Here is a 25,180-nt window from a genome sequence, read left to right as displayed (position 1 = left end):
CTCTAGTAGTCTACAATGAACTTATATGATGAATGCTTATTGTATATGACTTGTCTACTGGTTCAGTTGTTAGATTTCTTGACGTTACCTACTATGTATATATTTAGTGAGTCATTTTGACCCTTGGTTTTGGTCGACTTGACTGTGCATATATAGGATTTTTAGAGATGCTTGTGATTTTTTTAGGTGCATTATTGCCAAGGTGTTCTAAGCTGTATGGTAGTCATTTCATTTTGGGGCTCCATGACAGAGACTTATTAACCCTGAACATTGCTTCTATTATCTTTCACTAGACTTCAGAATCTGATAACATGGGCAACTACTCCACCTTTCTATTGTAATTTCATAAATTTCACCCAATGGCTTTGGCTTTTTGTCAAGGAGACTGTCACGTTCCGGAGGACCTGGCAGACCACCGGAACATCTTGCAAACAGGACACAGGCAGATTACAGACCAGGAACCAACAGAATACTTTATTACACATGTAATAAAAGAACATGACAGTAAAGGATAAGCAGGTTAGGTAATAGTGGTAGCACTACCACTGAACCAAGTCCACCAGCAGACTAGAGGCAAACCACAGAGAGCAAAGAACCAGTTAGCCCTGTTCTTTACAGAGACCTTGGTGGTGGGGATGAACTTGGCTAAGAGCTCCCTGGTCGCATCTCCAGGATGGTTCCGGTACACTTGGCCGCTACCTACAAAGAACCATGCTGGTGCAAGCACCAGCGGAACAGACAACTGAAGAAGGAATGAAACCCAAACAAACTCAGGACATGGATCAGGCAAGACAAACGGGAACCAGCACACAGGCAGATGCCTGTACGCCATGCGGAACGGAAGCATGGCGGTCACAGGCAGAGCTGCACATAGACTAGATGTCCTTCCTCCGGAGAACCCAGGAGCCCTCTCACGAAGGAACGACAAACACAGGAACAGAAGCACAGCCAGGCTATACATTAAACAGACAGGATCAGAAGCAGTGGAGCACAGCCAGGCTATACATGAAACCGACAGGATCAGAAGCAGGCTGTACATGAAACAAACAGGATCAGAAGCAGGCTGTACATGAAACAGACAGGATCAGAAGCAGTGGAGCACAGCCAGGCTATACATGAAACAAACAGGATCAGAAGCAGGCTGTACATGAAACAGACAGGATCAGAAGCAGTGGAGCACAGCCAGGCTACACATGGAACAGACAGGATAAGAAGCAGGCTGTACATGAAACAGACAGGATCAGAAGCAGTTACACTGACAGGCAAAACATGGAACAAACAGGATACAACATCAACAATGTTTTACCAGGTGCCACCACACAGAAGGGCAGATGGCAAAGCCCCCTAGGTCAGCAGCAAGGGGCAACACCCTACAAGTCACAAGAGAGACTGACCACAGGCACCATAGCTCGCAAGTAGAAATAGCTGCAATAAAGAGGGTGCCTAATAAGCCACGCCCAGGAATAGAACAAGAACCGTTAATCCCACCAGAACCAGGAGTAACAAGAACCATAGAACAAACAATACAAGTGTCAGTTCTCACTGTCACAGAATGCTGCAGCCAGCACACCCAGCATGCATAAGAAACTGTAGCCAGTACGAGGTTACAGGCAGAGTGACAGAACCGCACACTGCATCCATACTCAGACCCTGTTCACATTCAAGGCAGCAGCCAGCACGCATCACAGAACCAGCATACATAGAGACACCCACCACCAGTACACAAAGTACATGCAGCCAGCCTGCTTGGCAACAGTGACAGGGACCACAGAGAAATGGACGTGGGGAGACACAAACACAGGCCATAATTCACACACAACACCGCAGCCAACACGCAGCCCCAAGCAACCAGCATACACAGGTGTCAAGTCTCACTGCCCGTCTAAGACGGTTAAAAGAAAAAAACAAAACTTTATTACGAAACAAATTAAAAAAAATATATACTGTATATGTTTTCACCCTCGTGAGGTAACCTAAACAGGCAGAGGGGATATGTGACTCCAAGGATACTGGAAAAAAGGCATGAAGGTCCATCAACCCAACAACAGGGGTACAAGCTATGGATGTTTGCATATGACCCAAAATATGACCAGTGTGTGTAAATGATGTATGTTAGATCGACCAAATCCCAAGATAGAAAGAAGTAAATATACCCTGCAATCTATAAGGGAGCGTAAGAGAATTGCTCCTAATTCACAGGGTTACAGTTTCTCCACAGCACCGTACCAAAAAGAAACAATTGTAACAGAACAGGGGCTATTTAGTCAACAATCCGTTGTATGCCCTGTCTGTGGTTTTGTGCCAAGAGGAGACAAACTAACTAATCCCCTAGACGCCGCAACAATGTATCCTGTTGCGGATAATTTAGTGAATTACTCTAATGCAGACCCCAGGGGGACCAACAACAATGACTGCTTCTTAAAGGGAACCTGTCACCTCCAAAAACCATCCCAAGCCGCCAGCAGTACCTGAGAGTAGCCCGCAGCGTGTTTCTAATGATCATTTTCGTTTAGCAGTCAGATGTTGTAAAAGCTCTGAAAACGTTCTTTTATCCCCTGCCGGCGCGCTTCTCTAGTCAGGCTTGAAGTCAAGGGGGCAGCGGCCTCCATGCTTCAAGTCACGGTAACCACGCCCCCTTTCCCTGCCCCTTCGCTGTGACTGACAGCGCTTATGCAGAGAGTTTGGCAAAGCCAGCCGAACTGTCAGCTGTCAGTCACAGCGAAGGGGCAGGGAAAGGGGGCGTGGTTATCTTGACTTGAAGCAAGGAGGTCTCTGCCCCCTTGACTATAAGCCTGACTAGAGAAGCGCGCTGGCAGGGGATAAAAGAACGTTTTCAGAGCTTTTACAACATCTGACTGCTAAACGAAAATGATCATTAGAAACACGCTGCGGGCTACTCTCAGGTACTGCTGGCGGCTTGGGATGGTTTTTGGAGGAGACAGGTTCCCTTTAAATAAAGTCCCCTTATTACTGATCGGCTAAGATTGAAAGATAGGCTACTGACAGCACCACTCCAGGCAGGAGGAGAGGGGTGCCAGTGGGTCCAAATTAAGTACTGCACTGTTCCCATTGCACTCAATGTAATGTCTATGTAATGCATGGAAGTGTTAGGTCCTCCTGGGTGAGAGATATTATTGTAATTGGTCTCCAAACTGGCTAACAGGTGAGGGTCCTGAATGTGACCCCCCACCCCCCATTTTATTAATGGGTACTGTAAATCAGAAAGTTGCATTTAATTTCAACATTGTGGGCATATATTAAACACAAACAACACAATGTTAAAGTGTTAGTCATGTCAGAGTAACATTTAGAAACATAATTAAGCAAACTTCATTATGAGTTTCCAGCTTGTGAATTCAACCTAGTCACCAGCAGGAAAATTGCAGCCTGGCACCACAGGAAATTATGGCGGGTTTATTTTAACTTCATAGACTAGAGAGCATTTTAATTACTGCTATTATTAAATCTATGTATTATTACGGTTGCCTCTCCATTAGTAATATTCTGACCATCCTGTCTAAATGAGGACATTTTCTCATCAATTTTTCATTTTATGTAATAAAGATGTTCCTTATTGTGGGTAAAAAATGAGACTACATACTTGTCATCTAAGTAGGCCAGCCGGAGAAGGAATGTGGGGAATGTTCAGCATCTGTGTCCAACACTTCCTGTCCTAGTACTCTGGCAGCTCATTGTTATTATAAGACCACATAGCAACCCGTCAAATCTTATTTGCCAGACTCCCTCTTCTGGGCACACCTGTGAAGGGAAGCATACTTACCTGCTTCCCGGCGCTGGCTCCCGGCTACTTCTCTCCACGGCCTTGGCTGTTCCGCTTGGCTGTGTGGATGTAAACCTAATGTTTGATGCCGCTGCATGGTTGCAGCCCATCGCTGTGACCTTCTTCCCTTGCGTCATGTGAGCATTTTTTGTCATGGCGCAGGGTGAGCAGGTCACTGCTGCGGCCAGAGATTGGCTACAGCAGTGTCAAACAGGAATAACGGAGCAGCCTAGGCTGTGAAGCGATGGAGTCGGGAGTCAGCTCCAGAAAGCAGGTGAGTATGTTTGCAAACAGCCCCCCATCCCGAAAGTTGCAGAACTCCCTTAAATACATACAAAAGAAGACAGAATTGTAATAAATGAGGCACATTTATCAAATATTTTTTGCTACAATAGTGGCATAAAATAATTGCAAATTATAGTGCACTCCAATTTTTAAACATAGGGGCACATTTATGAAGACTGGCATTTTAGATGCCGGCCTCTTCATACCTTTGCCGGACCCACCGCCACAGAGTCTAAATGTAAGACCACTTCCTTGCTGTCTTACATTTAGACCTTTTTCTACATCTGAAACAGGTGTAGAAAATGGTAAATGAGACGGGCAACTAACCATCTGAGCTTGACATACGCCTAATATAGTGAAAGGGGCTGTGGCTTCAATGACCCAATACATTTGTTATCATTTATGCCAGAAACTGGTATAAATGATAATTCAAATCCACACCAGCTCATAACTGGTGTAGATTCGTATTTATGGCACACAGACTTTGCTACTATCATATTAGGATGCATTCACATGATTGTGCCGTGTTTTGCAGTCCGCAAAACATGGATATCGGCCATGTGCGTTCTGCATTTTGCGGAACGCACAGGGACGGCACTATATAGAAAATGCCTATTCGTGTCCATGATTGCAGACAAAAATAGTACATGCTCTTTATTTTTACAGATACGGACAGCACTCGGTGTGCTGTTCGGATCTTTTGTGGCCCCATTTAAGTGAATGGGTCCGCACCTGTTCTGCAAAATTCCAGAACGGATGTGGAGCCATTCATACGTCGTGTGAATGAGCCTTTACACTGAGGATTTTCTGCACACAATTGAGCTTTCTATGGATGTAGGGGTGAGATGGTGTAACTATTAGTGTTGATCGAGCACCAAAGTGCTTGTGTAGAACACTTCCTGAGAGAACCTGAGCATTAAACCAGGCACCCCCTGCTCTGAAGAGGGGAGGGTGTTGGGACTCTAGTTCGGCTTAGGAGTCCCTGCTCTGACTTCATATATAGCTATGTCCATATATGGAATTAGTGCTTCGGGACACCCATTGTATTTAAATTAATTTTAGCCTTTATTTCTGAAAAGTTTCTGGTGGGATTTGAACTCACAACCTTCTACATTACAGCCAAGAATCTTAACCACTACACTATAGAGCTTCATGGGCAGTTACTTTAAGAAAAATAAAAATATAAAAATTTGACTTCTGCTGTATAGGAATACTTAGTAGTAATAGTAAGTAGTCCTATACAGCATAAGTCTCATATATATATATTTTTTAAGTAGTTGGCCATGCAGCTCTATAGTGTAGTGGTTAACATTCTTGGCTGTAATGTAGAAGGTTGTGAGTTTGAATCCTGTCAGAAATAGAAGCTTAATTTAAACATATATTTAAGTTTTTAGCCATAATATATTTACAAATATTATTATATATTTAGAATATATAATATATTATAATATATGTAAATATATTATGGCTAAAACATCAGTAGTAGTTTCCCACATATTATGCATTCATATATATCAGAAGTATGATTATATATATATATATATATATATATATATAAAAAGAGGCAGCACTCCAAAAAAGAGGCAGCACTCCAGTGTAAAAAAGTGAAAAGACCCGCTTTATTTTCCCTCTGCAAAGTTTAAACTGCTCATTGCAGTCATTATCAAGCATGGGCAATGAGCAGAGAATGGGCAATGAGCAGTTGAAACGTTGCAGAGGGAAAATAGAGCGGATCTTTTCACTTTTTTACACTGGAGTGCTGCCTCTTTTTTGAAGAACTACAACTATTGATGACTGCTTTGCCCGTGGTCTGAGGTATTTGCACCAGGATTCACTATATAGTGCTGCTGTTTTTCTATGTTGGATATATATATATATTAATACTAAATTATATACATTTAATTCAGCCTCTATTTCTGAAATGTTTCTGGTGTGATTTGAACTCACAGCCTTCTACATTACAGCCAAGAACCTTAACCACTACACTATAGAGCTGCATGGCCATTTGCTCAAAAATAATAAAATATGAGACTTCTGCTGTGTAGGAATACTTACTACTAGTAAGTATTCCTATATAGCAAAAGTCTCTCTTTTTTTTTAAGCAAATGGCCAAGCAGCTCTATAGTGTAGTAGAAATAGAGGCTAAATTAGATTTAACTACACTGACTCGAGCATCCAGCACAAGCAATATTCGGCCGAGCATCACGATGTTGTGTTCGACTGAGCATGCTTGATGAACACTAGTAACTATACATCTGGAGTGGCCCATTTTAATTATTGTAATAGGTCAATTGTAAAAATGAGCCAATCGATTAGTTAGAAATTTGAAAAAAGAGAGAGAGATTGATTCCGGGCATTTAATGCATTTTCATTTCGAATAGAATTAATTTGTATCCAAGCCGAATTTTTGGGACAATTTAGAATCGGACAGAAACAAATTTTTAACCTGATGAAGGGGACATAAGATTCCCCAAAAAGCGTTGTTCTTATCCTCCATGTGCATTTTATTGAAATAAAGAACAATTTTGAAACTTTCTATGCCGGTTTACTGTGCGCCGAAGCAGGCATTTCAACTCAAACCTAAGCATCTCCTTGTGGGATTGGGCATCTCACTCTGAAAGAATTACCACCTGCGGCAGCACACCTTGCATCAGAAAACCTTCAATAGTGTTGTGCCTATCTATAGAACAACTCTCTAAGGTCAGCCTCCACTTTACTCTCTATATATTATACCTATTGTGTAGGATGTACTACTCTATTGTGCACTTTTCCTGTGCCCCAACTATCTAGGCATGCCCGACTATCTACAATACCACCAAGCTAGAGTCGCATATAAAAAAAATGTTAGACCAGAGAGTATTACTTAGTACAGAAGAACCACACAGATTTGTTGCAGAAGTCCTTGTGAGTGTCCCATTCATATGTATGCTTCTTACAGAAATCTATACACGTGTTGCAGAAACAAGCCCATTAAGATCAATGGTCTGGCTTTTTATTAGAAGAAATTTCGGCAATAAATCTGCCACATGTGCATACACAATTACTTTTCTTTCCTTTCTTTTATAGATTTACTTTTTACATTTCCCCAAGTATTATTTTATGTGTTTTGTGTGTGTATTATGTATGCCTGTATTGTATGTATAAATATAATCCATTTACCATGCATGTTAATTTACTGTATCTCAAAACTTACTTGCATATCTATTGCAGGAACCTCAAATATGATGTTTTTAGATGCTAACTTCAGTTTCTTGGTCTTTAGATCTGTGGCCAGTGCGGTGACTCTGATGTTATTACCAGGACGCACAAATCTCTGATAATGGAAAGGATGAAGCTGAAAACTTGTCTCCATATCTACAGGGATAAAATATTTTAGAGTTATGTCGGTCACTCTAATCACCATACTGTATTTTTTATTGTACTGTATTCATTATATGATGCTCTAAAACAGGGATCGGCAACCTTCGGCACTCCAGCTGCTGTGAAACTACAACTCCACGCAAGCAAACATGCTCAGCTGTTCTTCTAACTCCCAAAGACATGAATGAAGTATTCTGGGAGCTGTAATTTCTGAGCAGCTGGAGTGACGGAGGTTGCTGATCCCTGTTCTAAATTGCTGTGTATGTTTCTCCTTAATGTTTTAGCTGACAGTAGGTTCAAGGTCCAAGAGCGCCATCTGCTAATTACAGTATGTCTGCTGATGTTACCATTCACACTAAACTCTTCCTTAATAGATATCATCTAGTCCATGGATCATATGTAAAAGGTATAATTTTTTTGAGGTGGGGGACACTATCTGACTGAAAACAAACCTTCTTCAAGGCAATGGCATAATTCATCATTTAAAAAAATGTTAAAACCTTAACAAGGATGAAACTTTGGAATCCATAAACTTTAATAGGGCAGTTTCTTTTTTTATAGAAACATTGGGATAACTATCATGAACATTTATGCATATATATTTTTTTATAATTAAAAAAAAAAGCACAATATTTCATTGTATTAAATAAGCCCTTCAGCAATTTTTTTGCCCATATAAGTGTCATTTGTTTCTCCCCAACTCAACTTCATCCGTACATTTTGAACTCTTTCACTATGGGCAGGTGTGATATGTTCCCCAGTCTGACTGCCAGTGCAGACCTTCCTCCCCTGTGTACACAGGAGTGCAATGGTATAACAGGGAAATCCCTACAAAAATTACCTGCAGAGTTTTAAAAAAAATGCAGCTTCACACTGCTGCCCCAATGCCTCTTGCTTGTAAGAGCTGACAGGGAGAAACCAATCAGAAGGAGGAGTCAGAAGACACGGCCTGAAGCTGCATCACATAGGATACAATAACACTCTGCAGTGTAAGGTCTGGGACAGCAGTTCTATGTCACATCTAATTTGTGTTGCCCTTAGGACTCTGAGCAGAGCAATTGCAGTGTGACTCCACCTCAGCCTCGGCAATGCCAGGAGTATAATGGGAAATGTAGGCAGCATTAAATTAACCATATTAGAGGAGAAAAGGGAACCAAGGTGGCAAACCCATAAATTGAACAGGAACTAGACCAGACACCGTATACACAAGGCATATTCTACAATGCCCCAGAATTCTGATGAATTTACATTTTTTTTCAATATGCAGAAAAAAAAATGTATAAAAAAAAATCACACCTGGCCTTTATCAGACTTAGGGCTCATTCAGACGGACGTATGCTATCTGCAAAAATGCGGATCCGTTTCACTTCTATCTATGGGGCCCTTTTCTATCCACGGTTCCGCAAAACAAATGAAACATGTCCTATACTTGTCCGTGAAAATCAGGACATGGCCCCATTGAAGTCTATGGGTCTGCAAAAATACTGAATGCTATCCATTTTTTGCAGATCCCGTTTTTTTGCGGACAGCATATGGCCGTCTGAATGAGCCCTTAGATGTCAGAAAAAGTAGAACAGGTATTTTTCAAATATGGTGCTCATTTTGAACTCCATGTTTTTCAATGTTTTCACACCAAACATCTGGCAAAAATAAATTGATAAATCTCCTTCTTTCTTTCTATTACAAAAGTAGTTGGCGACAGCCACCACTAGGGGGGTGCATAGGCATTTATACTGTTACAATTGAATGAATTAGAAGCTGTAATAACATGCTTTCACTGAGCTCCCCCTGGTGGTGGCTGCATGAAAATGCAGCGTTTTCACACCAAGAGAAGGAACGCTGAGTTTAACACTGGGCCCCAATTCCCTGGGACCATAGCAGTCGCATGGTCTGCCTCCATTGAATGGTATGCCACTGCCTAGGACTAAGGATGTACAAGGCAGAGCCATAAGCATTTAACCTATAGAGCTGCACACAAAGTGTGTCACCATTAGTGTTGGACGCGAATATTCGAATCGCGAATATCGGCACTTCAAGAATTCGCGAATATTTAGAATATAGTGATATATATTTGTATTTTCGAATATTCATTGTGGGCCAATGAGAAGGCTGCAATGTCTTTGTCTGAGCTTAGCAACATCCCTAGCAACCAATAGGAAAGCTGCCTACCCCTTACTATATAAGAACCTCCCCAGAAGCCAGTTTTTTAAAGTTCTGAGAGAGACAGCAGTGTCATTGCTGTGCCCTGTGCTTTACTGTGTCATTACATTAGATAGTTAGTTAGTTAGCTTATATATACAGTCGTGGCCAAAAGTTTTGAGAATGGCACAAATATTTGTTTTCACAAAATTTGCTGCTAAACTGCTTTTAGATCTTTGTTTCAGTTAATTCTGTGATTTAGTGAGATATAATTACACGCACTTTATACGTTTCAAAGGCTTTTATCGACAATTACATGACATTTATGCAAAGAGTCAGTATTTGCAGTGTTGGCCCTTCTTTTTCAGGACCTCTGCAATTCGACTGGGCATGCTCTCAATCAACTTCTGGGCCAATTCCTGACTGATAGCAACCCATTCTTTCATAATCACTTCTTGGAGTTTGTCAGAATTAGTGGGTTTTTGTTTGTCCACCCGCCTCTTGAGGATTGACCACAAGTTCTCAATGGGATTAAGATCTGGGGAGTTTCCAGGCCATGGACCCAAAATGTCAACGTTTTGGTCCCCGAGCCACTTAGTTATCACTTTTGCCTTATGGCACGGTGCTCCATCGTGCTGGGAAATGCATTGTTCTTCATCAAACTGTTGTTGGATTGTTGGAAGAAGTTGCTGTTGGATGGTGTTTTGGTACCATTCTTTATTCATGGCTGTGTTTTTGGGCAAAATTGTGAGTGAGCCCACTCCCTTGGATGAGAAGCAACCCCATACATGAATGGTCTCAGGATGCTTTACTGTTGGCATGACACAGGACTGATGGTAGCACTCACCTTTTCTTCTCCGGACAAGCCTTTTTCCAGATGCCCCAAACAATCGGAAAGAGGCTTCATGGGAGAATATGACTTTTCCCCAGTCCTCAGCAGTCCATTCACCATACTTTCTTCAGAAGATCAATCTGTCCCTGATGTTTTTTTTGCAGAGAAGTGGCTTCTTTGCTGCCCTTTTTGACACCAGGCCATCTTCCAAAAGTCTTCGCCTCACTGTGCGTCACTCTGCTGCTATTCCTGAGCAAGCTCTGCACTGGTGGCACTCTGATCCCGCAGCTGAATCCTCTTTAGGAGACGATCCTGGCGCTTGCTGGACTTTCTTGGACGCCCTGAAGCCTTCTTAACAAGAATTGAACCTCTTTCCTTGAAGTTCTTGATGATCCTATAAATTGTTGATTGAGGTGCAATCTTAGTAGCCACAATATCCTTGCCTGTGAAGCCATTTTTATGCAACGCAATGATGGCTGCACGCGTTTCTTTGCAGGTCACCATGGTTAACAATGGAAGAACAATGATTTCAAGCATCACCCTCCTTTTAACATGTCAAGTCTGCCATTTTAACCCAATCAGCCTGACATAATGATCTCCAGCCTTGTGCTCGTCAACATTCTCACCTGAGTTAACAAGACGATTACTGAAATGATCTCAGCAGGTCCTTTAATGACAGCAATGAAATGCAGTGGAAAGTTTTTTTGGGGATTAAGTTAATTTTCATGGCAAAGAAGGACTATGCAATTCATCTGATCACTCTTCATAACATTCTGGAGTATATGCAAATTGCTATTATAAAAACTTAAGTAGCAACTTTTCCAAATTCCAATATTTATGTCATTCTCAAAACTTTTGGCCACGACTGTATATAATACAGATAGTTAGTGGGAGATAGTCAGTGTAGGTTATATCCTGATATAATGTAGCTGGTAGGTTCCAGCGCAGGGTGTTAGGTAGTGTGAAAGGTTCTGCTGTCCATACATACATGCTACAGACATAGGGGGAGATTGATCAAAACTGGGGTAAAGGAAAACTGGCATGGTTGCCTATAGCAACCAATCAGATTCCAGCTTTAATTTTCCAAAAGAGCTGCGAAAAATGAAAGGTGGACTCTGATTGGTTGCTAGGGGCAACTAAGCCAGTTCTACGTTACACCAGCTTTGATAAATCTCCCCCATAGTGCTGTGATGTCACAACAATACATAGTGTACCAATCAGTAATATGTAGTCAGACCTGCTAAAATGTGAAGTTTCACGTATTGCGCCAAAATATACGCATCATTAATTGCAGATTTGCGCAATCGTGAATATATTGGAGCACTCTATCTGCATATAAAGCAATTTTTTATGTTCTGCCATGCCAACCATTTTCTCCAGTCTCAGTAAACTTCTAGCAGCTTGGAAAATGTAACAAAAAAAAAAATCTGAATTCTCGAATTCACAAATATATGACGAATATTCTACAAAATATTTGCGAAATATCGCAAATTCGAATATTGCCCCTGATGCTCATCACTAGTCGCCATATGGTACCTCTGTATATTACCTTACTGCAGAGATAGCTTCTTCCAAAAGTGATGGAGAATGCCACATTTTTTCTAAGCATGTGGAATCTGAGAATCCTTAGTTATACACATAGAAGTACAGTATGGGCCCATACAGCTCTGTACGATATATACGACCATAATACAGATGCATTTTAGACTTTGTTTTTGGCCCCAATATATAGACTCCCCATAGTTCTTACTGAGCTTATCAACAACTATATACCATGAAGGGTCCAGACATTGTAGACATGATGTGAACCCTAAAATGCATCTGTACTACTGTTACCCCTAAAAGTAATGGGGGAAAAAAGGAAATATTTTGCATCTACCATTTTAACAAATTTTGGCAAATACATATTTTTTTCGAATTGGATGTTAAAACACAACACTAATGCAAAAATACCTTTTTACTAACTTGTTGTTAGACTTGTACTATGCTATTAAAACTGAGACAGAAAGTATAATTACCTAAACCCTTTCTCTGAGGATGCACTTTTATGATCATTCACATATCAGTTCCCTTACCTTTCCCTGGACTGACATCAACCTCAAAACTGTCAGTCCAGAACTGCTCCAAAGCCTTTCCATTATACATCATCTCTTGGGCACTGACAATTATGGAGAACTTTTTCGGTTCAAAGCCTCTGTTACGAATGTAATACAGAAGAATGATTGTCTGTCCAATCAGTGGGGATTGTGCTAACTTTAAGGATGCGTTAAAGTCCAGCGCCACAATCGAATCTCTTTCCATAAATGGCTTCTTAGATTTCAATTTAGCCATAGCTTTTTCAAATATCGCTCTCTCCTGAGTAGTTCCTTCAAAACAAAATGAGAGAAGTCAACACCATCCACACAGGACTAATTGAAATGTTATATTTACTATCATTAAGAGTTATAATTACCTTCTATATACTTGTACTGATCCGTTATATCATCTCTGAGACTACTACCAACGCTTTTCGTACTTATGGATTTGCCAATGGTAAGGGTATCCACCTCCCCTTTCTCTACTCCACCATCTCGTAGAACCCAGGGAATAACATCACCATTCACCTCCGTGAACACAAATGCAACATCATAATCTACATCTACCTCTCCTTCTTTGACCGCTTTAACAGGGGCTGGACCACAGCAATACGTCCCTGAAAGAAGACAAAACAGGATAACCATGCAGCATGCCCATAGTCAATGAAATTTCAGACTGTTTGGTCTTAGTGTCTACATATACCTCCACTGATCTCTTGTGGGGTGGGATCCAGAACCTGCCAGCCATCATAACCTGGGCGTAGGTCTTTCCTTGCCATCCAACATTCATTCCAGACATGAAAATTCCTACATGGACATATAAGACACTGTTATGTGAGAGTATGCTCTTTGTAGCTATAAACATAAGTAATAAAACTCATTTCTATCACCTGGTCCCCATAAGAAGTATTAAACACATGAGACTGGCAAATGGCAAGCCTCAGATCATCCTTTCTGGGTGACAATAAAATCAAAACCTTCCCTTTCTACATGGTAGAGAAGACCCAAGTTTACTTCTATCATTAAGAAGGTTAATTTCAAATTTGGAGAGCCAGTGGTTGTCAATGAAAGCTCTGGTCTCTCTGAAGAAACTAAGGCTTTTAGAGCTGTAGTTCCTTTTGAGCCCTGCAGGTGGCAGAGCTCCATAGCAACATAGCAAACCTGCAATTAATTACACAGGCAATTTAATGCAATGTATTGTAGTCATCTGCAGTGACTTAAAGGATAACTGTCACACTTAGACCCTAATTTCAATTTTCATATATGTAGTTACTAATGACATGATATTCCAGAATCAGTTACTATTTGACTGACTGACCCCATGTTTAATAAGATTCAGCCCTTAGCAACCAGTCTGCATAAAACTGCAATTTAACTATTCAGTTAAGATGGCCGCCACTGCCCTCACCCTGAAGCTAATCCTGCCTGCCCTCACTAGCCAGTAACAATAGCCCCCCAAAAGTGTCAGTAACCAGAGCCCTCCCCCTAAAGGGTTAATCTCCTGCAGCACAAAGGGGTCCTTTTACCACATGTTGCTTTCATTTATACACTGAGCAGACGGCAGATCTCCCTTCCCTGGTCTGCGCTGCTTCCACTCTTCATTCTCCAGCTCTGCTGAGTGAGGGAGCGTCTGCCAAGCGCAGGGACAGGGAGAAGTGCACACAGCCCAGGCACTGTTATCAGCTGCTGGGGAGGACCAGGCTTTAATCATTTACTTACAGTCCCTGGCTGTCAGTAATGTGACCTTGCATGCAGCCTGCTTCTGCGTCCTCCGTCCTTCAACAGATAGACGGACCATGCCTAGCAACCCTATTTTAAGCACAGGTAAAAGTAGGCAGTACAGGGAACAAAACTGTGGAATTAAGGGGTAATTGAATACACAGTGAAAAGTTGAAATAGGGCCACCAAGGAGATATTAATCACCACAATCCAATAAAAAAAAAAAAAAAAATATGACAGTTATACTTTAATTTTAAAAACCTGTTTTATTTTTATTTTAAAAGAAAGTTGATTTTTTTTCAGTATTGAAACATAATTAAGTTAGTTTTATCTTACAGAAAAAGCCATAAAAACAAAACCCATAAAACTATGTCAAAATTGTGTTTTTCTTCCCCAAAATTTTACCCCATTAGGTTTTTTCCAGCTTCCCACTAAATTGTATGCAATATTAAATTCCATTAGATAACTTCTCCCGCAAAAAAAGGCTACATGAATGGAAAACTAAAAAGGTTACAACTTTATTATGGGAAATTAGAGAAAGAAGCCATATAATTCAAGACCATCATGCGTTACAGCTAAGATCTACATTAAAAGAGCAGACGAGAAGCTGAAATTTTTTTTAAGTACACCATGGAAAAAAGCCATGACCTCCAGCAGTTGTCTGGCACCAGCAGCAAGGTATTGACCTGAAGGAACTTTTACACAGGCCGATTTTCAACCAACAAGGAATGTTTGATCTTGATCATTGGTTGGTGTTAGGCCTCTTTCACACGGGCGAGTTTTCCACGCAGGTGCGATGCGTGAGGTGAACGCATTGCACCCACACTGAATCCGAACCCATTAATTTCTATGGGGCTGTGCACATGAGCGGTGATTTTCACGCATCACTTGTGTGTTACGTGAAAATCGCAGCATGCTCTATATCGTGTGTTCTTCACGCAACGCAGGCCCCATAAAAGTGAATGGGGCTGCGTGAAAATCGCAAGCATCCGCAAGCAAGTGCGGATGTGGTGCGATTTTAACTCATGTTGCTAAGGAGACGATCGGGATGGGGATCCGATCTTTATTATTTTCCTTTATAACATGGTTATAAGGGAAAATAATAGCATTCTTGATACAGAATGCATAGTAAAATGTCCATTGAGGGTTTTAAAATAATAAACAAATTTAACTCACCTCATCCACTTGGTCGCGTAGCGGATCTACTCTTCTTTCTTCTTTCTTCAGGCCCTGGGTAAAAGACCTTTGATGACGTCACTGCGCTCATCACATGGTCCATCACATGATCCATCACATGGTCCATCACGCACTGGGTGCTTGAAAGCCTAGCTGCACCTCTGCAGGGATCTGTTGCCCGTAAGGCATCATTTTTGGATGCTTGGTCCCCCAACTGGCCACAGTTTTTCCCCATAATGCCCTGTGTGTCTATACAGCATCTGCCCCGATAAGGGATAATTTTTGAAAGCTTTGTAATATGAAAAAGCATAACAATGGGGCAGTGTGTTTTTTTAAACTCACTTTTTGTTAACAGTGTGAAATATACGTTTACCCATAGCTGTGTCAGTGTCACTCAGAGAAATTGCAAAAATCTGTAACAATATTTTAAAATACAGATAATGAAAAGATATACAAATTCTAAAGTCCTAAATTCCTAGGAGGCCTCAGAGTGTCACATGCCAATTTTCTGGCCAATTGGTGCATATCTGATTCATGTAGAATCGATTCAGAATCTAACATAAAAATAAAAGAAATTAGCCAATCAGAAATGTGCTCATCTCTAATTTGAAGGCATCATTTTAATTAATAGTTAATAGCTTCTATTTTATTGGTTTATGATTTCCATGTTACATGTGTTAGTGTGTGAAGGTACACAAAGCAAGCCGTGTCTGCCACAAGCCCAGGAGGAGCAGATGATGGGAGTGGTAGTGGCTCTGCCAACGACAGTTCTTCATTAAAAGGAACCTGTCATGACCTTTATGCTACCCATACTAAAGGCAGTATAAAGTAGAGACAGGTGAGATGATTTCAGCGGTCTGTCATTTATAAGTTAAAAGTAAGTGGTTGCCGAGAACCAACATCACAATCATTGCAGACTGGGCCTGGAAGAGAGTCCCGGCCACCTGAGAAGAGTCATGGTTGTTCATGAAGTCCTGTTCTCCCTGCCCACCTGCTGGTGACTGACAGTCTTCTACCTAGTTGTCTCCCTTTCTCTCTAGGAGAGAACTGCCAATCATTAGCAGATGGGTGAGAGAGCAGGAGCTTATGAATAACCAGGACTCTTCTCAGGTAGATTTGGCTCTTTTCAAGGCCTGTGCTGCAATGTTTATGATGCTCGGCAGCCACTTACTATTAGCTCATGAGTGACTGACCATTAACCTCAGTGAGGTCACCATAAAGTTGATGACAGGTTCCCTTTAAAGTCATAGTGGCAATCCTCACACCTATGCTCCTTAGGCCCAGGCAATAACAGAAGAACAAACCTTTTCATTCCTTAGAGCACACCCTGATGTTAGAGCTCCTGCCTGATGGCAGTTGGGCTGCCCTGGGTGTTAAGGGTTTTGTAAGGATACAAGGCAGGAGATGTAGGTGCTGCAGCTGGCGAATGGTGCTGGAGTTAGCAACTAGGCCGGTGGTAGAAAATAAATAAGTCTCTTTACTAAAGTGCAGAATGGGAGTTGTAGTACATCCAGAAATATTAAAGCAGTTCCAAACAATTCACAGTGCAATTCTTCCCCAATAGCAACGTATGGATTAATCATGGGGTTGTAGTACTCCTTCTCTCTACCTTTCCAAAGTCTCTCTCTGCAGCATCTAAGGTTGGCAATAAGGTTCTTGAAAACTTGTCTGTAATTTCCAGTCTGAGGGATATAGGTATAAGATACAGCTGGCAAGGACTGTGTGAAAATATGGAAGGGTGTATTGGCGATGTTCTCCTTGACAGCAGCAAAGTCTCTATCGGACTGACTCCAGTGCACGGCCATGTAGATTCCGGACCTTCTAGTTCTTCCTTTTCTCTCTCTGGAGTACTTTAATGTAGCAATGGCTTTCTTGCTGTAAATGTCTCAGATATTTTTGTTCTCTGGGATTTAGGCCTAGTTTTCTGAGTACTGAGCACACATAGCTCCTCTCTTTTCCTCAGCTAGCACACATACTCACACACTAAACTTGGGGCAGACCTAAGTCCACCTCCTAACCTCCTAAATGGGCTGAGTCAGGATAGTTAACTCTGACCTATCCACACAGAACTATTGAGTGTACAATACAGTAACTCAGAACATTACATAAACATGACAACAAACCCTGTTGCATTCTCCACTCACCAGACACTGTCTCCTTGAGGTGGTTCCAACTTTTTCCCAGTTTCATCATAATACTCATCTACAGTCAGGCTGAAGTTTGTATCATGTGCAGATTCATAGTTTGTCACTACACGAGCAGGAATTCCTAGGAATCTCATCACTGTGAACAAAGGAGCAAAGAAATTGGACCTGAAGGCTGAAGAAGTAGTCAAACTTCAAATTTAACTCAGTCTAAATTGTGCTTATGGAGGTGTGCTGACTCTGCCCTGATGAGAGACTGGGGGAAGGAAGGATCAGTATGTTGGAAAATGGAAGATAACCCAATGCTGGAGTCGGCGATGGCATATTCCCCTTATCCCATTAAAAACACCTGCATACTCCCCAGTGTATGCGTGCAACCTTAGGGTGTCTTCACATCTCCATTAGGCACCTCTGTCACAGATTCAATAAAATGCTGCATTATTTTGTCCAGTAAAATGACAGAAACCTAATGGATTCCATAATAATCAATGGGGTCTCTCTGGTGCTGTTGGCATTTGTCGGATCCGACACTGACTCAATTTTTGTTGTTCTGCTCCTAAGGCTGAGCAGAACAACAGAAATTATTAGCAGAGATTACAAAGTGCTAAGGTGGATGGCCAACTTTAAATGTGATCTTAAAATATGCATGTAAAGCTGTAGTAGATATGTAAGGTGCAGTATCTTTTGAAAATAAATTTCTGAAGATCGCAAACAAGGTAATGAGAACCCCACTTAGTCTCCTGAGTGGACCTCGGATGCACTAAACATGTGTCATAACATTGCATCCCCTTATATCAGCCTAGAGTTTTATTACTACTTTACCTGTACACATCACACCAGCTAGAACCCAGCATTGTCCATATCGAACTGGCCTGCACCCACTGTTATGCCAAAGTCTGAGAATAGTAACGCTTCCATTCCACGTGCTTGGGTTGGCACCATTGCTGAAGAGCTCATCCCAGGAAGATTCAATCACTCCTTGATCATCATTAGAATTGATCTGCATAATTCAGTGATTAATAACAGAAGATGAAACATTCCCATGAATCATGAAGTCTAGCAATCTGTCATTTGACGCACTGGCCTGGCTTACCATAGCAGAGATGACTCTACTGACGTACACAGGGTCTCCTCTCTTGGAGCAATCTAAAGATGGATTCTTCAGATAATTGGGGTTCATGTCTAAGATTTTCAGGCAGATTTCACCTATTCCATCTTCAAACTAAAAATTGTAGGAAAAATGCATGCCTATTAATGCTTTTACTACAAAATACAAAGTCTGGCACATGGACCTTAGGTTCAGCATTTTTTACTTTTTTAGTACATACTGTACATCTCTTAGAGTCATAGGGGTTCATTTATTAAGACCGGCATATTAGACGTTGATCTTGATAATGCCCTTCACTGACAGTGGATCTGCCAGAGTTATGAAAAGGCGCCAGCTTCTAAATGTAATACTAACACCTCGGAACTGAAGCCGGGTTCAATTTCAAGTTTTAAAGAGGTTTTCCACTCTAAAAATCAATTACCAAAGTTATTCAACGAAGTCACGGGTGACTTTGCGAAAAACTTACTTCAGTTCATCGGAGACCATGCACTCTAATACTGTAGGGAGACAACTCTCCATACAGTATTATTTCGAAGTTTTGAACAAAGCGACTTCGGATGAAACATCCGAAGCTCGATTCACTCAACATTACTTAAAATACAGGATCCATTTTGTTTTGTTTTGGGGAAAGGGGGGGGGGGGTTCTGTTCTTCTGACAGATCAGAAAAACTCAAAATGAAACAGTGATGTGAACCCAGCCTTATGGGGAATGCAGGTATCTTCTAAAACAAACATGTCTCAAGAGCTGGCAGGTCCTTTTTAAGCATGAAATGCAGTTCTAGACACGACCTATGGACAAAAGTGTCACTGTTTCATGTTTCCCTAATCATATACAACTGACTGCAGATTTTTTTTTCTGCATGCCCCACCTTTAAATAGTTTTGTGACCCCTAGCTGTCATCACACAGGGAGTTTTGCTGCACTTGTTGCTGTGATGCGTCCTGTACTGTATTTCCTGCCAGATGAATTGTTTGTTAATAACTGGCCTGCGGGGCGATGAATGAGCACTATTATGTCAATCTAATCCCTGTTTTTAGGGAGAGGTGCTGTATCATAAAGTGACAGCTCGAAACTTCAAAAGGCGGCTCGAAAACACGTTCTGTGAAATCCAATGATACATTATTTTTATAGATTCTAGGCATATTACATGACTATGATGTATGGAGCTGTTGGGTTGCAGGTGTATGAGGCAATCCTATTGCTAAAACAGAAATAAAATTCTGTCAAATAAAAGTCCTCGGGCTCTGTTCTGTCAAGTTTAAAAAAAATTTGATTGTTACCTGAAGGGAACCTGTCACCAACGCAGCATGTTATAGAGCAGGAGCTGAGCAAACTGATGTATATCACTGTGGGAAAAATTCTGTAAAACTTGTCATTTACTCATGTAAATCTCAGATTATTCTGTGCTTAGGAGTCCAGTGGGCGGTCCTACTCTACGACATAGATAGCTGCATACAGAGTTAACTGTCAAACACTGTTAGGACCTCCCACTGGACTCCTAAGTATAGAAATATCAGAGATTTAAATGAATAAATTACACGTTTTATAGAATCTTTTCCCACAAAACAATATATGGATCTGCTCAGTTCCTCCTGCTCTATAACCTACTGCCTGCAGACTGCATCTCCATGATTACAGCTCCCATAGGGTTTATCACCACTACATAATGGATGAAGCCAAATCTGACGCAACAATGCCGAATCTATGACGGACCCGCCACAAGAAATATATGGCATTGCACCTTCTACAATTTAAGTTTCTGAGGTAGAGTGGTGGGTATTACAGGGGGTTAGGCTGTTGTGGGGGACTTTTTAATGGGGTAATGTAGGTATTTATATCATTGAGTTCCTGTGGCTGCCAATGCTATGAAAGATGCTGTGCTTGTCACTATAATAAGCGTTCTGTAGGGATCACTGTTAGGCCTCTTGCACACGACTGTATGCCATTTGTTGTTTAAGGGCAGAATAAATGGTGATTCTCTAATAGTTTCTGAACATTAGTTGCAGATTTATTTCCTTATTTACAGTAAAAAATAAATACATATGAACATATGGGTGTGAACACATGACACAAGCTATTATGTGACACACTCCGCATTCATGTTGTCTATGGACATCAGGTTAGACAATGAGAACAAGATGTTTTGGTTTACTTTCAGGTTTAAAGGGATTCTGTCACCAAGTTTTGGGCTATAGAGCTGCGGACATGCACGGCTAGATCGCCGCTAGCATGTCCGCAATATATTTGTCCTATAGGGCTGTGTGCTTTTAATTTCTTTAAAAAAGGATTTTATAGATATGTAAATTAGTCTTGTAAGGTGCCCAAGGGGCTGTACTAACCTCCCTGGAGCCCAGCCACGCCTGCCTGTGAAGGAGCCCAGCACCGCCTATGTCCTCCGAATCTCCTCCTTTCATTAACTATAGATTGCCGTAATCTCGCGATGCGCGACCTCGCGCATGCGCAGTTCTTTCCCTTAGGCTGATGCCAGCACAGGGAAAGAACACTATACCGGCACTGCGGCAATCTATAGTTAATGAAAGAAGGAGATTCGGAGGACATAGGCGGTGCTGGGCTCCTTCACAGGCGGGCGTGGCTGGGCACGGCTGGGCTCCAGGAAGGTTAGTACAGCCCCTTGGACACATACAAGACTAATTTACATATCTATAAAATCCTTTTTTAAAGAAATTAAAAGCACACAGCCCTATAGGACAGATATATTGCGGACATGCTAGCGGCGATCTAGCCGTGCATGTCCGCAGCTCTATAGCCCAAAACTCAATTTTCTATGGGGGAAAAACTCCCAAATAAAAATTTGCATGCACAAATTTTGCACAAAAAAAAAGCCACCAAAAAACTGATGTGATAAAAAAAAATGCTATCTGTTTCTATGACTATTTTTTACGAACAAACCCCACCAGAGCAAATTTGTGTGCAACAGTCCTTAAAGAGGACCTTTCATGGGTCCAGACATTATAATTTAAGTATCAAGATACGTAGGGCATAATGCAGGGATCTAACTGCACTTACTATTTTTCTGGGCGCTGCTCTGTTCGCCCGCTGTGGCCCTCGTTGTATTCTCCCGCCTGGTATGCTAATTTTAGCATTGGAGCAATGAGGAGGAGACTGAGTCTTTGTCCATGGGCGTCTCCTTCTCCCTGGCTGTAGCGCTGTCCAATCGCAGTGGAGAGCGTCACAGCCAGGGAGAAAAAAAAACTCACCTTCTCCCTGGCTGTGACGCTCCCCACTGTGAGTGGACAGCGCTACAGCCAGGGAGAAGGAGACGCCCATGGAGAAAGACTCAGTCTCCTCCAAATTGCTCCAATGCTAAAATTAGCATACCAGGCGGGAGAATACAACGAGGGCCACAGCGGGCGAACGGAGCAGCGCCCAGAAAAATAGTAAGTGCAGTAAGATCCCTACACTATGCCCTACATATTCTGATACTTAGTTTATAATGAAAGGTCCTCTTTAAAGGGTTTCTCTGGGAATAATTTATATTTGTCTAATGCCTGCAGCCTGCCTCCATAATCAGAAGATTCATACTTACCTTACCGGCCCTTCGCACTGCCTCCACTGTGTCCATGTTTGAGCCTGCGCAGTGCTTACATGAAGCGCTGCAAGGACTTGGTCACATGCTCCTCTGCAGCCACAACGGGCTTCAGAAGTGCCGTGACAACAAGCGGCACAGCACTTGGCCAACAATACCTACCATTTCAACTAATGGCTATGAATCCACCACCTTTTATGGCTGGATTCAAAGCAAGGTGTAGAGACCAGGCAACTGAGCAGTGCATTATTCCATGCAATAATTTAACCCAGCTCAAATGTATCAAGACTTTAGTGGTTGGTAAGGAATCCAGACCACTCTCAGTTGGTCTCTGCTTCACAATAGTTATCAGTGTTACACCACATGTAATGATGGCAGCACAGTACCTGACCAAAGTTCCATGGAGTGGTGACAATAAAGGCTTTGCTTCCCTGATACAATAAGCCATGTTCAGTCATCACATATTCTTGCCTCAAATCTTCATCTTCTAGAAATACATCATCCTCTAGAAAAAAAAATATTATGTATTAAACATTATTAGGTCACTGTAACAATGTCTCATAAAACTAATCATAGGTTTACATCTAACCAATCTTGCAAGGTGCTAATCAACATGGTCATAAATCCAGGATTGTTCCAAAGAGAAAAGAGAAGGACTGAAGATCGAGCCTACAGACAAGTTCTCAGGCGGATTGTACTTTGAACAGCAGTCTGCAGGCAGTTATATATGTACTTCTATTCAGTACATAAAAGAGGCAGAGTCCAAACTGTGCAAAACATCAGTATTGCACAAGTAGATCTTGAAATTTAAGGAGGCCAAATAAGCAAACATGATCATAAATATGAAAAGTAGTTGAAGTTAAGGGAGGTGACAATACAGTATAGTAGGAGTGTAAAGAATCCTAAAATTTCCAAAAATCTTTCCAAGTCTGCCAAAGGGTTAAAAATCTGGTATGAGATTCCTAGAGCAAAATTTCTTTAAAATGGTGAACTTTTGCTATCCAGTGTGCAAAACAGGGGAGTTCAGTAGGATAGCCAGAGTTTTGGAATAAGGAATCGAGCAGCAATGATCAGTTGGTAAAAAAGGTACTGTACCAGGTACCTCTGGTAGACTTTTCCGAAAAACAGATGAATAGGGCAATTTACTGTGAGGAACAGAACTATTAGAAATGAAGTTGCTTATCTGGAGAATCTCATTCCACCCTTTATTAATCACATCACAATTGCACCAAATATGGAAAAAGGTACCTTTCTCCCTTGAGCACCTCCAGCAAGTATCATAGACATCTGTCTATACAAGAAAGTCTTATCAGGTGTTTTATACAATTGAGTCCACACTTTATACCCATTTTACTTGACATGCATGCATTTGGTGGACTTGTTGGGAGAGAAGAACACAAGGTCCATCCCTTTCTGAGAAAATATTTTTCAAAGGTCCTTTTTCTTTTCCAAAATCTAATTAAAGCTGGGGTGGTAAAGGGGTGGTGTGCTAAATGTTTTATAGAAAAATGCTGTCAAGGTCGGGAGATGAGATCCTCCATCCAGGTAATCCAAAGGATAATATCTCCCTTTGCAATATGATTGTGTAAAAATGATCTTCAGAATGATAAGAAAGGGAGATATGAGCCCTGAGTTCCCAATAGTGATATGCGAAGAAAAAAAGAAGGAGTAAACGGCACGGGTATTTAAGGAAAGGTAGAGGGAAAATGGAAAATGAGGCGCCAAGGGATAACCACAACAATGGTGTAGGAGAATAAAAGTATTGTTGGAAAGAAGAAACAGAGATGTGAAGATATTATGGGAATATTAGGTAGCTCCCCAAACCAAAAAGAAAGAAGTCAGTACCCTCTTGTGGACTAATGTATAAATGCTCTTGAGAAAGGGATTTTTTCCCTAAACGCGTTGAGCTGAACAATAAAAGACTTCATCTTTACTTTGGAGCCCCGGTGTAATCTCTTTGGGGACCAGGAAGCCACTGTTACATCTTGCAAAGCGATCTCGGCGGGGGAGGTGAGGGCATAGGTGTCTTGAGCTTTATCCTATGCCCTCCTCCCTGGTGAAGTAAGTGCGACACTCTGTTATTACAATAGAGATATCTACTAAAACTTAATAGCAAATATTGGAGTTTATGTGGCACCCCCTGGGTATTATCAGGAACCCTGAGATACTCTGCCAACTCTTTTGGGAGTCAAAAAGTTAAAGAATTGTTAGCATCCAGTTGCATAATAAACAGTGGAAAATTTTTATAAAATTATTTTTCAAAAATGCTTTTCAGTCAAAAATATAGGCATTTGAGTAAACAAAAAATGTCCCTAAAGGTGTAGAATTAAACCTTTTGAAATTTAGGGTTAAAAAGCATAGAAGGGTTTTAGAACCTAAGGTCTATGTTGCTTTTTGCAAACAAGGCAGTCAACAGTAGATTAATTCCCTGTCGGGCTGCTTGCAAGTCACATTTTGAAGATCTTTTCTCCCAACTTATTGTTTGTCTACCCTCAGGCTAAGAGCTAGACCCTGTCCCTGAACTCTGGTTTCTCCTAACCCTAACCTCTTAATTTGTATGCTGCCTGCAGTTGCCAGTCTTGGAAGTCAAAGTTAAAGGGGAAAATACTGAAGTCATGTAACAAGCAGAATACTGGTTACATAAATGAAAGGGGTAAAATTGTAATAGAGAAGATTTGTTATTTTTCTTTATTATTAGACTTATAGCACTCTAACTATTAGCAGGATATTGGCCGCTGGCTCATGGAGGTGTTTCTCAATTAATTTGAAGTCGTGGTTCCTATGTAAAGGAAATATATCATAAGAAAATAAGGTATTATTTCAGTCAGGTTTTTATTATATGTGGTGGTGTTTTCACATGACTTTCTGCATAAAAGAAAGCCTGAAATATTACAGGTTCCATACTAACCACTGTAGCACACTGCTTTTTGAAGTGCACTTCTCAGCTTTGCTGTGTAGACAAGATGTAGGGGCAAGATGAGTCATCTCATTATCATAAGAGATGGAAAATATAA

At 41.2% G+C, this 25,180-nt stretch overlaps 1 protein-coding gene across 1 annotated transcript in view; it reads right to left on the bottom strand.

The window, feature by feature from the left end:
- LOC121004150 (protein-glutamine gamma-glutamyltransferase 5-like) overlaps positions 1-25,180 on the bottom strand; it is a 43,231-nt gene that overhangs the window by 4,902 nt on the left and 13,149 nt on the right. Inside the window, exons 4-11 of the mRNA XM_040436287.1 lie at positions 22,553-22,671; positions 18,605-18,733; positions 18,334-18,511; positions 17,512-17,650; positions 13,176-13,279; positions 12,850-13,089; positions 12,473-12,763; positions 7,260-7,420 (exon numbers count right to left, since the gene is read on the bottom strand). Of these exons, the coding sequence (XP_040292221.1) occupies positions 7,260-7,420; positions 12,473-12,763; positions 12,850-13,089; positions 13,176-13,279; positions 17,512-17,650; positions 18,334-18,511; positions 18,605-18,733; positions 22,553-22,671 (1,361 nt within the window). The remainder of the gene's footprint in view (positions 1-7,259; positions 7,421-12,472; positions 12,764-12,849; positions 13,090-13,175; positions 13,280-17,511; positions 17,651-18,333; positions 18,512-18,604; positions 18,734-22,552; positions 22,672-25,180) is intronic.

This window comes from Bufo bufo, chromosome 6 (assembly GCF_905171765.1).
Source record: "Bufo bufo chromosome 6, aBufBuf1.1, whole genome shotgun sequence".
Taxonomy (NCBI): Eukaryota; Metazoa; Chordata; class Amphibia; order Anura; family Bufonidae; genus Bufo; species Bufo bufo.
The sequence above is the reverse complement of the archived record's forward strand: the minus strand, read 5'-3'. Positions and strand labels throughout refer to the sequence as shown.